Here is a 15,761-nt window from a genome sequence, read left to right on the forward strand (position 1 = left end):
GACAAACAAATACCAAATAACGGACAAACTTCGAATGTCGTACTGCCCACACCTTAGTCCTTTTTAAGATGAGCAAATGTATTTCTTCTCTTGCTGTCTCCATTAGAAATGAACTCATTGACAAGGTCATACATGTCAGCTTTGTCTGCCTTGTCCTTATACAAGGATAAGATCAGAAGAGAGTTCAGCCTTCGCTGGCTCATTGTCGAACGGAGATACGTTTTGAGTTGACGGAGTCTGCTGAAGGAGCGTTCAGCTGAGGCAGAGGTAGCGGGATGTATAAGATACAGCTTCACTAGCTTCATGACCTCTGGAATCATCGGCTTCATTGACGTCGCTCCAAGAGTGTCGATGATCTTGTCAACAGAAGGTGTTGACACTGTGGACAGTGTCGAGGTTTCCGACGCCAAATTCTCTAGTACTCGCAACTGTGCGTCAAGACGAGGGCCATCCAAATCATCTTTATAGTGCTTCACCACACAATCTAGGGACTCGGATGATACCTTGTTTTTGGACCAGGCTGTCGTCAAGAGGTCTTCTGTGGCCAACAAGACCGGGATGCACTTTGATGCAATCCGATCTTCTAGCCCACTGATTACTTGGTCTAAAGCATCGAACCACATACTTCGGTACAGATCTTTAGGAGTTTTGAAGATATGAGGATCACTCTGCTGATATCGTCGTGGTGCTTTAGGCTGTCGGGGTAGCTCCGGGTCATCCTGTCCTTCCCGTTCTGCGTAGATGACTGCATTACTCCACGTTTCATCAAACGCCGTCTCTGTCCTCAGTGTCTTCAGGTTGTTGATAGCAACCTTTGTAAGCCTGACCCCCTGTCCGGCAGACACACGAGATCCCTGGATTGCCGTACTGAGTCGGTCGCTCAGTTCAAAGATAGCAAGACTGATGATGAGGGAAATCGTGAAGTCGAAAGTGGAAACTGCGTTAAGGAATCCACTGGCTCGTGACTGCATGTCTCGATCACTTGATCTGTTCTCGATTTCTGTCAGGGACTCTTCACCACCTGCAATTGCTCTTTGAGACTGCTGAGGGCCTTGAATTTGACTGTGAATCGGGTTGGGCAAAGTGGCCTTACATGTGTTTGTGGCGAACTCAGTCCTTCTGCAACTGTTCTGACTATAGCACATCGCTTGGGGGAATCCCTGGAGAAGTTGATCAAGTCCGTTACGGTGGTAAGAAAGTTACGGAGCTTTGGCACATTCTTGACCATGTCTTGGACTGCTAAGTTAATGCAGTGCATGTGGCAGTGTGTGGTGGTGATTCTCTCATTCTCCTCTTGCAGACGGCTGGCGATACCACTCCTTTTTCCTTGGAATGTTGTTGCTCCATCAAAGCTTGCAGCCCGGCACAGAGAGATGGGGAGGTTATACCTTATCAGAGCATCTTTGATAGTCTTGTGAACTGACTCTGCGTCACACTCATCAATTGCGTACATACCAAGGACGTTCTCTTCTACCAGCAATTCATCTGTTGCAACGCGAACGCAAATACAAAGTTGCTCCAACTTGGACACGTCAGTGGTTTCATCAGCAATGATCGCATATACCTTCCCTTGCATTTCTTCGGCCAACTCGCGCATCACAGATCTGGACATCATGCCAATCATTTCCTCTTGTATCTGGTGTGAGGTCCATGACGACTTTCTTTCGAGCCACCGATCGAAACCCTCAATGTCCCTACATCGCAGTGTCAACAAAGTATGAAAGTTGCTGTTATGGTCAGTGTGTCCTCGAATTGGTAATCCTTGTTTGGCAAGATACTGCAAAGTGGAGAAGATCGCATGAAGATACTTTGTGTTCTTTTTCATCTCTTCCTTTGCGCTATGGTCAAGCCTCTCAGAAATGTTTCTCCCATGCCAGATCTGGTTCATTTTGTACACGAGTAGGTGATGACTTTCACTTCGCTCATGCTTTTGGAACGCCTGAGTTGCCTTTTTCCAATTCGAAAACCCGTTTTTGCTGAAACTTTCTTCCTCCCTTCCACCACCAGGAATTTTTCACAGGCATCCTTGTCGGCATACGTGGCAAAATGCCGCTCCGTCACCGTTGTTTGCAGTTTGTTCCCATTCTAACCATGGGTATGAGGTATACCACTCAGGGCGAAACCGCCTACCTTGATTGTCTTTCTTGAAGTTAGCTGAAGTCGGTTGATTTGGTTTTTCCCTGAAAGGACCTTCGCTGTTTTGTCCCTGCTGGCTATCATCTATGGCAGGGTTTTCATGGGTTGTGGGTGATTCTGATAAATCTTCTCTTGCCCGGGTTGATTCTGCAGTGTCTGTTGGCTCTTTCTTGTTTACTCGGGGGAAATATGCTAGGAGGGATCGCGATCCTTTCGCGTTGTCTTGGAGTTCTTTTTGCTCCTTCTGTTTCCTCCCTTCTGACCCAGACTGGTGCTTCTTCATGATCAGGATTCACAGTTACAGCAAATGAGATTGTTGAAAATCAAAAAACGATGTGAGCCTCTTGAAGATTACAAATGCTGGCATGAACCAACACTGGAATGAACCGGCAAACCTGCTTCTCTGTTGATAATTAACCTTTTATCACGTTATTTTGATTGGTGTCACATATCGAATCCTTTCCCGCCAAAAGGACCGTTGCGCGCACTAGACGGGCACCACGATTATGCACAAGCCAGATCTCACAGCTGTTTACTGTGCATTGGGCCTTCGTACGTAACAGATGAAATCTAAGCGATGCAATTAGGTGTTGGAGGCATCAGTTCGAATGCGGATTGTTCTAAGTTAATTACATTATGCCTACCTTTAAATCTTTGTTCGCATCATTGGTACTGATGGATTCTTATTGATACTATGTTATATACGAATAAAACTTAGTGGTTTTTTTTAGTAATGGAAATATTCTTACATTGCTAGAAAGCTTAGAAGAAAAGGAAAAATGTAAGGGTTTACTAAAAGTATGCTTCAAGGGGCACACTCATCGAAAAACGCGAAGCTACCATCTATATAACTACACTAAATTTACTTATGTGTAGGTACCCCGTCAGGGGCGAAAATTTCTCATTTTTCATCTATGAATTGACAATTTTTAGACAAAAAGTGCCTTTATTGTTCATTTTGGTCGTGACGTTAGATAACTGATGTATCATTTGTTACCTTTCAGGGGGCACATTGGGGGGGCAAAAACTCGTTTTGCCCCCCCAAAATTTTATTTGGGGGGGCAAGTGCCCCCCCTGCCCCCCCACTTCCGGCGCCCTTGCGCATGGGTGGTCGATCTAAAAATAGGTGGTCGATGAGTAGTAGCCTTACTACTATTCGTGTTTGCCAAGGTCAAGGGTTGTGAGTTTTCGGCCACTGGCACTGTCTTAATTGTAACCGAGCAATACATTGCTCCATTTGAATTCCATGCTTTATATTTGTGATGCACCCCAAATTTGGCAGTTTGAGCAGCTGAAGATTGTCCAAAATATGCTGGCTGCAGTTGTCTCCTCCCCCCCCCCCCTCCTTACACATGCACACCATTCTACCATACACCCCACCATGGTACAGTGCCAGAGTGGGCCCTTTTTTTTTTTTTTTTACTATTTCTCTTTGCAGCCTTGTATATGTCATTATCTCCTTCATGATGCCAGCAATGCATTGGAAAAATTTGTGATCTTCTGAGTAAAAATTATTATCAAAATTCCATCATACTTCGCCATCACCAGCATGCTAGAGCTGTCGTTAGCTGAAATCACCCTAAATTTTGACCTACCATACATAGGTAGCTAGGCCCTATTGTGCTCAATATCCCAGCCCAGCTTGCAAGTAGTGAGCAAAGATTTCTTTAGCCAAACATGTTTGATTTCTTTAGAAATATGTGATGAGATGTTATAATTATGGGAATGAGCAATAAAGTGAGAGCTTATTTATGCATTATACATGCACATAAACTATGAAGATATCATTACAAGATATCGTAATGGAGTTAATCAGAAATGTCATTGGTACCTAGCAGAACAGTCATGAGATTAGGTAGTGGAGTATGTCATGAATGAAATGATGATAATAATAATAATAATAATAATAATAATAATAATAATAATAATAATAATAATAATAATAATAATAATAATAATAATAATAATAATAATAATAATAATAATAATAATAATAATGATAATAATAATTAACACTAATGATGATAATAATAAACAATACAAGAGCTTTATATTTCTCATTTGAATGATGCCTGCAGCATCAATTTGTGAGAATGTACCCAAACTTTCTAATGGTTTTCGACAGTTACTTTTGAGTTTCAAGAATGCAGTGATTACAAGAGGAATTTTGGACAATTAAAGCTATCACATTCTGGGTGATTTAGAAGCTCTGTTCATGCTCTCATTAGGAGGGTAACTCTAATTCTTTTATATGTGGTAAAAGTGGCGACACTTTTTGTGTTAATGTCATTTTTCCCTGGTAGTTGTGGTCAAACTGATGTTGGTGTCTCAAATTGCCTACTGCAGCACCTATCCATTTATGCATTGAAACCAAATGTTTCCCTCCATTCCATCTCACTTTGATACAGCTCGAAAACCTGGGATGGATGCAGAAATTGACATCTATGGGACACCATCACAGGTCCAGCCACCTTTACCAGATTCCTACCAAAGGTAGGCATATCATGGGTGTCTTGTTTTGCCAAAGACCCATCATTTCACATAGCCCTATAGATCTATAAATTCATGGCACAAATCTATGGTTCACCTATTGAGCTTCACTTAATATTTCATCTCTTATTGCTTGTGTCCTGCTAAACAATGTGCAGTGTATATATGTTGGCCCAAATCAATGCATTAAAAAGAGTAAATTTTCTTTTTTAGGTATCCCTTATACATGGCAGCTATTGCAAAAATAAAAAGTATCTTTAATTTGATCTGGTAGTCATATTGTGTGAGAAATGTGCTAATCTTGCATATTTGATGGCTCCACAGTTTGCAATTTAATAAAAAAAAAACTCCCCTGTATCTGTTACTTCAAGATTAATATTGTGTAGATTAATACAAGCATGTGTAATCATGCTTTATTTTATTCAAGTAAACCCTTCGTATCTGCAACCTCAGAAAAAAATCTACACTCTCTGAATGCAGTGCATAGCATTCGATGCTTATGGAAATTTGACAAACCTGTCCTTTAAGTGCATTTGATCTAATAAATACAAATATATGAGCAGGTAGAATTATCAAGTGATGTGGCACTGTGTGCCCATTACAAGTACCCGTTTGTTCAGCCTGGCTTTGTAGGAAGCCTCAGCATCGTGCGCTGCCCATAAGAGGTTTTCATTTCATTTCATTCAGTGAAATGAAATGAAAACCTCTTATGTGCATTTTTTAATTTCTTTCCTTCAGTATCAAATGAAAATTGACAGATATTGGGTATTGAGTGATATACATTGTCGAACCATTCTTTACTCTCAAAAAAGTGTTTTCTGTTGAGTAGAGCAGTAGCATTCTTTCTAAATGATTTCAGTGATTGATAACTTAAAATCTCTATATTCAACATTTCAATTTCAGGCTGGTACATGTGGACCTGAAGGGTGCACCACCCAAGATAGACTACCTTCTCAAGGTGAAGATTTGGCATCCACTATGGTGTACTTGAACAAAAATTGTGCGTGTAGATGAATTAATGAATGTTTCTTTTGAAGATCAGGATGTTTAGAGATGGCTCACAATCAGAGATGCATACATCATTACAAAAGACAAAGCCAAATCTTGGTGGAAGTGTTTTATTCAGTCTCTGCTTCGTCATCAAGCCTTACATTTTCATTATCTTGACTTCCACTTTCATTTTTACTACATACTTGTACCATGAAGAAAGGAAGCATTCATGTGAAGACCTAAACTGTTTGCTAATGAAGACAAAGCTTGAAGAATTAATATTCCTACAGCAGATGTTTCAAACAATAATGTGTAAAACATCAGCTAGTAATACCAACGTTATTAACATGAGACATTTTAGAAGTTAGATTCAAGTGGTAACGTAGCCCATAACAAGGGTGTTTGAACTAAATGACCTCCCATTTCATGAAGTTTTGCATGCATTTGAGAGGTAATTTACATACCATTGTGTATTTGGATATCAAACATTGAGAGTCAGTTTGTGATGATTTCTGAGATTTTTATACCATGAGTGAATGGAGTGTCTTACCTGAAATGAATGACTTACATGTAGAATCACTTTGGCATAACTACCAAATAGAGATTGTGTTTTCACCATTCAGTTTTACTGTCTCTTATAGAGAAATTTCGTACCTTTCACCCCTGAAGATCCTGCCTCTCTTCAAGGAGTGGGGAGCTACTGGGCTCCTGGTGGAGTATGAAGACACATTCCCTTTCAGCAGGGATCTTCAGATCATCTCCAAACGAGAGGAATGCTATAGGTATGTCTGTAGTTTTTATATCCCCTGCACTACTTGTCAGCTTCTCACCTGTAGGGTTTCAGATTTTCAAACTCAGAAAATTATAAAGTAATCTGATAAGGCTGGAAACTTGTGAGATTAGACATGTTGCCTATCTCCTGCCTGAATTTTAGATTTGAAGACATCAAAGCCTCAAATTTTCCATGTACTTGTAGCATGTTGTATGTTGTATGGTTTTCTGAATCATTCTTGACTGCACATAAAATCCCATGCTTATCATCTCCCAACTATGTTTTTACGATCTGGTTGCTAGATTTCTTTTTTAACAATAAAATTGTGCAAAAGTTTTAGTTTTTATCTATTTTTTTATGAGTATGATTGGAAAGTGGAACAAGTTATAAATTGCTGGAGTTAAGGATATCAGATTTTAGAAGTTGTCTGTGTAGCTCACTTGTATGGAAAAGCAAACAAACATCCAAATATTTCTGCAATATCATCATGATAAGATAATTCTCAACATTGTGGCAATCCTGACTCTGACCTCTCCAGTCTAGGAGATATTGCATCTCTCCAACAAGCAGCCAAGGGGCTTAGTCTGGAGTACATTCCTCTCATACAGACTTTTGGCCACTTAGAGGTGAGTAGTGCTTTCCAACTCCTTGAACTCTTGTGTTGTACTTTCCAGTCATTACACATGTGTGGAAACTTGATAAATGAAGTGAAATGAAATTGAAATATGATGACATAAATGGTATCCCAGAGTACCAAATAAAAATCAGCCATTTTGTTGAATTATTATATATTTTTTTTTAAAAAGGTTGTAACCTGGGTGCCAAAAAGAGGAAATTATTTTGGTGCTGGAGCTAGCGCGCGCTAGCCACTGCACTGCACTGCACTGAAGCACATGCTAGTGGTAGCACAGCGTGCCATGCACGCATAGTACAACATGCAGTGGCATGGAAATGACTATGTACACGCACACACAGTGCATGCATTTTTCTCTGGCTGTCCTCGAGTTGACGTGCGGTGGTGCTACACAACACGGTAAACTGAGGTACTACGGTACCCCAGGGTAATGCATGATGCATCATATGTTGCAAATATGTTTATAAATGCCATCTTTTGAATCCCAAATCCTCTGCAATGGTGTCAAAGTGTGGTAGGAAAGTTTTAGATGATTGAATGTTTTCCATAAATTTGCATGAACAAATGATCATGTCCTTTCTTTCTGATCTCCAGTTTGTGTTGAAGCATGCTCAGTTCCATTCATTACGGGAGGATCCAGAGGATGCAAGAAGTGTCTGCCCGTCCAATCCAGGTAGGAACCCAGCTACAGGTGACTTGCACAGAGACTAACTCACAGGCAATACAAGAGAGCAACGACCTAATGTGCTTTTCATGTTACGATAAAAGTGGCAATTTTTGTGAGAGTAATTTTTTCAGCTTGGCCACTCAAGATATATTTTGTGTGTTTTTAATTTTGTGGACGGTCACAACGTTTGAGGAAGCATCTTCAAGCAGCACACCTTTGCCAGGGCAGATAAGGGTTTTGGTAGCACTACAATAAAAGTTAACTAGTCTGCATTATGACAGCAAATACACTTGCACTACAGGACTAGCCAATGTGATGAAAACCACAAATAACATAGCAGTTGTACCCCAACAATACACCTTCCTTGATATCAAGATATGGAATGATATTAAATACCTTTAATATATCAAGCAAAAAAAAAATTGGCCTCTTTTTATATCAGCGCGAGCTTCATGTTGTATGAAATGCACAATATTTCAAACCCTGCAAAAATGTCCACATTTACAGTAGTTAAGACTGTGACTGAATGCTGATATATCTGTCAATCAAGTAAACCCAGTCAAGCAACTGATCTTGAGATGATACAAATGTAGTAGCTATCACTTATGATGCATAGTTGGGAATTGAAATGTGTGGGGATTATCATCCAAACAGCAATGCGTTTGCCATACATTTGAATAAGAGCCCATTTGGCATGACATGGTATACTTACATTACAAGGGAAAAAAAGTAAAATAACATTGTAGTGCCAATGACCAAACATCAACATTGATCGTACTGAAGAAGTAGAAACTAGCTCCTGGAGCCAATTCAAGGAATTTTATCTGCTTATATTCATACACCCTATCAGTGACTTCAGGCCAGTTTAGTAAAGCCTGAAATTCAAGAAATTTTCCCCACTGCATTATATTCTACATTTAAACTGTGTAAATACAGCAACACCCTGAAAGGTGTGTCTTCAGTGGAGCTTTTAACTACTAGAGGAGAACTGACAGTTTTCAGTTCCCTCTGAAGGACTAGGCATTGAGGATAAAGTTTCTCGCCAAAGGGCACAGCCACTGCAGCCAGGGAACTTGAACCATGGACCTCAAGTTTGAGAGTCTGTGGTCCTATCCATTGAACCACAAGTACTATTCAGATCGTGGGTCCAATACCCCTCACTAAAATTGAGCTGTCTAATTTTTTCGTGTTCTTCCACTCTGTAGACTCACTCAAACTGGTGCAGTCTATGCTGGATCAGGTCCTGGAGTACCACCCAGAAGTTAAATACTTCCACATCGGAGCAGACGAGGTGAAAAACTTTGCACGGCATTTGATTTGCAGGGAAATCACATTGTAGCAAATGGATCAGCTTACAGCGCATTCGCATTAGTATGGATTTTCCTGAACCCTCCCCTGAGAGCAATATGTATGAGCTGATCAAGTAATGTAGCTGTTCCTGTCAAGTGCATTTAAATCCTTGGCAGTAGGAGTTGCTATGCAGCAAGCTTTTTGGTTGTTAGACACAACCTGCTTTCTTTAACAAAGTTAATCATGAGGTTTGAATGTACCTGCAGATGGGTGTACGTGATTGTACATTGGTTTTCTAGCTTTTTGTCTTTTAGCAATCAATGAATGAAGGCTCCCTGGGGATCTATGTGCATGACACATGAAGAAAAATTTTAAAGAAGTGTTGTGGCAACTTTGTGAACATCTCCACAGGTGTGGATGAAGCGAAGATGCCAGAAATGCATCGAGCGGATACAGGAGACGTTCCATGGCAAGCCCTCTGGCCTGTTCCTCAGCCACGTGAAGGCAGTCCTGGGTTACCTCCAGGAGCGATGCCCCAACATCAGGCCCATTATGTGGGATGACATGCTGAGGGGGGCAGACTGTGGTGTGGTCAAAGGTCAGAAAAAAAAAACAAAATTCTGATCCCTGTTTTTGGCTTTTTTATCAGTTGGATATTCAACTAGTGGCTTTTTTTTGTGTGTGAAATACCTTGTGTTTCAATGCCTTATATGTTATTTGATTTTATGCACCTGTACACTTGTATGTACACATGTGCATACACATGTATAAATATACATACATCTTTGGGGTTTTCATATTTGCCTTAGTCCATTTGAGTTTTGTGCAGTTTTTACGTAAGGTGTGTTTATAGCTTTAGGATGAAGTGGTCAGTGGCGTAGACGTGCAACATGATTTCATAGAAATCATATTGTCTGAGAGCTTTAATGATAATTACCGCAGACTCGAATCTTGGTGACATGGTGGATGTGATGGTATGGAACTACCTGGATACCATGGCCAGCTTTAACATGACCACACCCCAGAAAGTCTGGCAGCTCTACGGCAGTGTCTTCAAGAATGTCTGGATTGCTTCAGCTTTCAAAGGTAAGACAAGAGTGACTCCATTCTTCTTTCCTAAATGAGGAAGTGTGTGTAGAATTTCACAAAAGGAAAATATGAAAAGTTGAATGAACTTCCTGAATTTTTTCAGACAGGTGGAATTATAGTAACATTATCAAAGTTGTGATGGTTACTTGTCCTAGGAAAGATTGATTGATACAGAAATTTGCCTATATTTGTTGCAAGGGAATTTCTAGTTGTATGTAGGATTATGTTGTAGGCTAATCATACTATCTCTTTATTGTGCTTCCAATTTAAGTTTGAAAATTATGTGTATGTGTGTACTGCAACAAGAAGGAAAGGAGGATTTAAGCCGTTCCGTTACGGGAACGTGGTGACCTGGGTATTACATCTATGGGCATTTCAGAATTCAGTATGGAACGGCTTAGTACCCTTCACTGGTAATGATAAAAGAATAGAAGAAAGAGGAGTGTAAAGATGATAAAGAGAAGGAAAGAAGAAGCCAGGAAAGGGAAAGAAGGAATAAGAGAAGAAGAAAAGGGAGAGAAAAAGGGGAAAGCAAATGATCAGAAGAAAGAGCAGATGGGAAAATAGGAAAGGGATTTATCTTTATACTCCTGTATGTATGAATTTCCATCATTCCACTGATATCCTGTCTTGATGAAACATATGGAGTGTTCCTCATGGTAAACTGGTGTCTGCATCATCTGCACATCATATCACATGCACCTCTCCATTCAGGTGCCTTTGGCCCCACCCTCTTCCTGACACCGGAGCTGGAGCACATCCGCAACCAGGAACTGTGGGTCAACGAACTCCAGAGGGCAGTCCCCAAGCAACTTGACTTCAAAGGCATCGTTTTCACTGGATGGCAGAGGTATGAGCAGTGAAAGGAGATCCAGAGGCAGAATGCTAATGATGACTCACTGTTTTTTTAGTCAATAGTGGTTGTTTTCTCTTTTTATGCCTCCGCCAAGAAGTGTCGCCAGAGGCATCATTTTTTATAGTTCTCTTCATGCCTTTTTTACCGAAGGGTGGAGGGATTATTCGCTGGTCCATGTGTTGAGATAGCACAAACACCAGCACTAGCACCGAACTTGAAATCACCCATTAGCAGTATGTTTATGGCTTGTCCATCCCTCCTTCAGTTCATTGTCATGATGCAAAAAAAAAAAATAAATAAAAAATGCATAAGTCCCTTGATTATGTAATTTGGTGGAATTGATTGAAATAATTTGAAGGAATTTCCTTTGTGCAGAGATATTTAATAAGTCAGACCTTGGTTTGTGGTCAAGATCAGTAAACTTTGTCAAAATGTAAATAATAGAGTGATGTACATTTTGGTACATATAGTGACTGCCTGAGAAGCAGAGACATCCCAGTCATTTGGACACCAGTCAAATTGTTCTAATTCTTTCTCTGGTTACAAGAAAATGACTGTGAGAGCATTATCAAGGAATATTATGGGAAGGAGGATTGAGTGAAGGCCAAAGGGCAGTGAACATATATGCTTTGGAGAAATGTGAGGGGGAGTGTGTGAGGTGATGAAATAAAACTATCAAAGAAGGCTTGTAAGAGAAGCTTTGACACAAGATGAGAAGCAGTGGACAGGGGGACGGGGTGAGGGGTGAGAGGGAATGGTTGTTTAAATTCATATGACTTTGGTACTAGTAATATATGAAGAGACTGTGATCAATACATTAAAAATCAGAATGTCTTATATCTGCATTCCAGCAGAATGAAAAAATAATTTATACCTTTTTTCCCCAAAGTGTACCAGATGCATTGTTATGGCAACTTTCCTTCAATGTTAGCTAGTAACCATTGGAATGCCTACATCCAACAGGTACACACACCAGACTGTGCTCTGTGAGCTCTTACCCGTCGGACTGCCCTCGCTGGCTTTCTGTCTTGAGACGTTTATTCAAGGTCAGTATTACAGGGTTGTATTCTTGTTGCCATTACCTTTACTTTGCCTCACTACTAGAGGTACTCTATACCCTCTGTTTTACCTTTGTCTTGCAAGACAATGAGACGACGTGTCCATGTTATTGCGGACTAAGAAAAAAACTAAGTCTTTGGTCAAGCTATTTGCAGTTAATCAGAATCAAGATGGATGTGCAGGAGATGTGGTGATGAGGATCATGACGGCAATGTCAATGATACTGATGAAGATGATGAGAGTGATGATATGATGCTGGTGTTCATTATGATGATGACATTGATGACAATGATGAATGATGATGATGATGATGTTGAATATGATTATGATGTTAATAATGATGACAATAATGTTGTTGCTAAGAATAACAATAATGATGATGTTGAAGATGATTATGATATTGATAATGATGACACTAATGTTGTTGATAATAACAATAATGATGATGATGTTGAGGACAAGGAGGATGGTGAAATTGATGATGCTAGTGATGATGACCATGAAGATACCATGTCTAGATATTTACTCACTTGTTTTTCCTTCCATTACCAGGTTACTTCAAGGAGGAGATCCACCAAGCTGTGTCTCAGAAGCTTGGCTTTCCAGAACTCCTTGACCTGGAGATTCAGACCAGCATGCCCATCTCAGAGTCAGTTGGCTTTTTTCTTTCTTTTTCTCTTTCTTTCTCTTCCTAACATCATTCCTTCCATTTAATCCTTAATTCCCCCCCCCTTTCTCTCATTTTCTTTCTTTTTTTATTGTGGTGTGCATGGTTTCATGCCATGTCTCTGCAGTAGGCTACTTTGCATTTTAAAAACAAAGTGCACTCTTCCCATTTATGTCTCTTATTGATGTTTCTCAGAAGTCAATCACAAATTATACCTTCTTTACGTATACATGATATGCTCATGTGTGAGTATGCTTATGAGTATCAACGTGCAAACGAGCCAGAAATCCTTCCCTTACTGTCATATTTGCCCCAAATATATGACACCATATCTGCTCTGCTGTAGTAAATGAAAGCAAGTGAAAGAGGCAAAAATCATTGTTTTATTCATGGTCATTCTAGAAACAAAAACCTTAAAATGAAAAATAACTCAAATATTTTTTCTAACATATAGTATAGTGGCAATTGCCCTCTATAGATGAAATATCATGGGATTTTGGAATATCTGCATAGAGACAGATGCTATTTCAATTTGATGTATGTATCAGTGAATGTTCATCAACATTTCAGCTAACATTGAATGCAGTGTGGACAGATCCACAACACCACCATTGAAGACCAAGTGAAAATGATGTGGATGTTGAACAAACACATACTAATAAATCCTTATAACCCTACCAAGGAAAGAAATTCTATTGCAAATGCAAGCAAATATTACGACCAGCATGCGCTACCCTAATACCTTCCAATCCCCCCACCCCTCTGCCAGCTCGGGCATCATCACACATCACAATCTGTCATCTACCATTTGCTCACTTCCCTTCCCAGAATGCCAGTGGACGTTCCCATGGGAACCTTCCCCGGCAGCGCGATGTACATGTGTGCCCGTCAGCTGGCCATGCTACAGTCCTCTAAGGAGGGCCAACAATTCTTCAAGTTGCCAAACCAAAGGTGAGGAGTGACCATGGTGGAAGGGATGTGGAGGTTACACCACAGGGTGGGAGACAAAGACTATTGTAGAGAGATTTTGCATAATGTAGAAAAATGGCAGATGTAAGATGCTTGTTAGGGATAAGAGAGTAAAGCCCTATTTTGACAGAGCCTTTGAAACTAGAGTTCCTGCAGCAACGTCCAGTTAACGTCGGGGTAATCTTTATTTACCCTGCCAGTTAAAATGTTCCCCACAAAATGTTGTGCAGACATTGTCATGGAAACTTTGCCAAATTCTACCCCAGCTGGTACCCTAGCCAACTAGGGTAATTACCCCGACATTACCCCAACAAGCCTTCTCTTAGAACGCAACCATGTAACATTCTTTCGATACACTCAACACACATGTGCAAGATTGGGGACAGAGAATGATTGACACACCGTGCACTGATCACGTGCATGGATTGTAACTGCTGATCTCTTTGTAGTTGAAATTGGTGATTGTTACCACCTATCGTATGTGCACAATCTAGAACAATAGATGGCAATGGCCAGTGACCAGGGTAGTCGCATTAGTGGACACAAATAAAGTGAGACATTAAACAAAGTGGTCCTAATTAAAGGTGAGTACCACCTTTTATTTGGACGTCTTTGTTTCTTGATATCTCAGCCATTTCAAAGTTGATTTTCATCAAATAATCTTTGAGTTCCTCTAAGAATTGTATGCTCTTTAATATTTCGTAAGTGGTTTCAAATTAATTCTCCCAGAAAGGGTTGGCAACCTGAAACCTCGTCTCATCCAAAAATATACCATCCCTTTAAAGCCATCAGTCATGTGGTTGCTTGCTTATTATGGGCATTCATTGCTTCTTATCGGTCACATAAAACAAATCAATTCTAATCGAAACAAATCAAAAGAGCAGAAAAGAAATAGATTCAGTGTTCTATTGGCAATGGAAACCAAACTGCTATTTTCATTTTCTCTTGGATTATGTATCTAAAAGTACACCTGTCGTTTCTCTTTCTTGTGTCTGAACACATTAGTGCCTTTCTGACGGAGGCAGAGGAGGCATCTGTGTCTGCGGAGAAAGCCTGTTTGATGTTACCGGCTTTAACGGACAGCGAGATGGGACCAGTGCTCAGGTAGGGGAAGTTGAATCTCGTCCAGGGGTAATTTGGTCTGACAAAGCTTATGGCCCTTGTGGTGAAAAATTGTTTCTGGGCGTCTGGAATACAGTATATGACTTGTATAGAAGCTTGCATGTATAGCATTAATTTGATGATGCTGTTCATATCTGATCAACTTTATTTTGAAGTCTTAATATTTCTATTACACATTATGATTTGTGTTACTACTGCTAGTGATATTAGAAATGATATTTCTAATCAATAGAAATCATAATGACATTCATTTGTCTAAATGCAATCACAGATTTATCTTCTTTTTTTTTTTCACTGTAATTATCACATTACCGACTATATACTGTCATACGTTCAAGACTTACAAGTTTGACTATTGTGTGTTATCAATCATTGTGACAATGCATAGACATGCTTCGAGCATCCATTCAGTTGTATTGCACTCAACAGGTTTGGCCCACTAGATATACTGACTTTTTGTTGAGATGGGGACAAATATAGTACTTTTCATAATAGAATTAGTGTATGTGTTTTTAGAAAACTAGTTTTGCAAGGTATATTGCCCATTGATGTAATTCATGTGATTTGACACCTTGTCTCAATTAATGCACCATTCCTGATGTGTACATTTCCCCTGACCGTTAACCTGTAAACCCACATCTAGATCCATAATCCTAATCCTAATCCTAACCCAGAACCTGCTATCTTCTGGGAGCATCATTAGACAAAATGATTATTTTAAAAAATGATAATGTATGAAATTACATTAAGGCAAGATGCAATTGATTCCTCTAAAGAAAAAAAATCTATAAAAAATTTTTGATTGCATTTTGGTTTTAATTTTTCATAGTCTCCTGGCCAGGGCGACGCGCTTGAAGACAAGAGCCCAGGAAGCCCTGAGTGAGGTCTACCACCCACCCACCATCAATGAGTGGCTGGAACTCTGCATCATGCCACTCATCAAACACCTGGAGAGGAGACTAGCAGAAACAAAGGAGCAGAACCAGTGAGCCTCTTGTCAAGGGAGGAATGATCAATATA

General features: G+C 40.0%; 2 protein-coding genes across 2 annotated transcripts; one reads left to right on the plus strand and one right to left on the minus strand.

The window, feature by feature from the left end:
• Nucleotides 1-53: 53 nt before the first annotated feature.
• On the minus strand, nucleotides 54-2,419 carry LOC140232147 (zinc finger MYM-type protein 1-like). The gene is given in 2 exon segments (XM_072312292.1): nucleotides 54-1,015; nucleotides 1,018-2,419. Coding segments are annotated over 2 exon segments (2,364 nt in total).
• A 2,139-nt stretch (nucleotides 2,420-4,558) lies between these two features.
• Nucleotides 4,559-15,741, plus strand: LOC140232148 (hexosaminidase D-like). The gene is made up of 14 exons (XM_072312294.1): nucleotides 4,559-4,629; nucleotides 5,530-5,584; nucleotides 6,286-6,398; nucleotides 6,927-7,014; nucleotides 7,617-7,695; nucleotides 8,895-8,980; nucleotides 9,391-9,577; nucleotides 9,922-10,065; nucleotides 10,783-10,918; nucleotides 11,888-11,970; nucleotides 12,536-12,632; nucleotides 13,479-13,601; nucleotides 14,625-14,723; nucleotides 15,571-15,741. Exons 1-14 carry the CDS (start codon nucleotides 4,559-4,561, stop codon nucleotides 15,728-15,730), a joined length of 1,521 nt encoding a protein of 506 aa, XP_072168395.1. The 3' UTR covers nucleotides 15,731-15,741.
• The last annotated feature ends 20 nt before the right edge of the window (nucleotides 15,742-15,761 follow it).

Source organism: Diadema setosum, chromosome 8 (genome assembly GCF_964275005.1).
Source record: "Diadema setosum chromosome 8, eeDiaSeto1, whole genome shotgun sequence".
NCBI classification, from domain to species: Eukaryota; Metazoa; Echinodermata; class Echinoidea; order Diadematoida; family Diadematidae; genus Diadema; species Diadema setosum.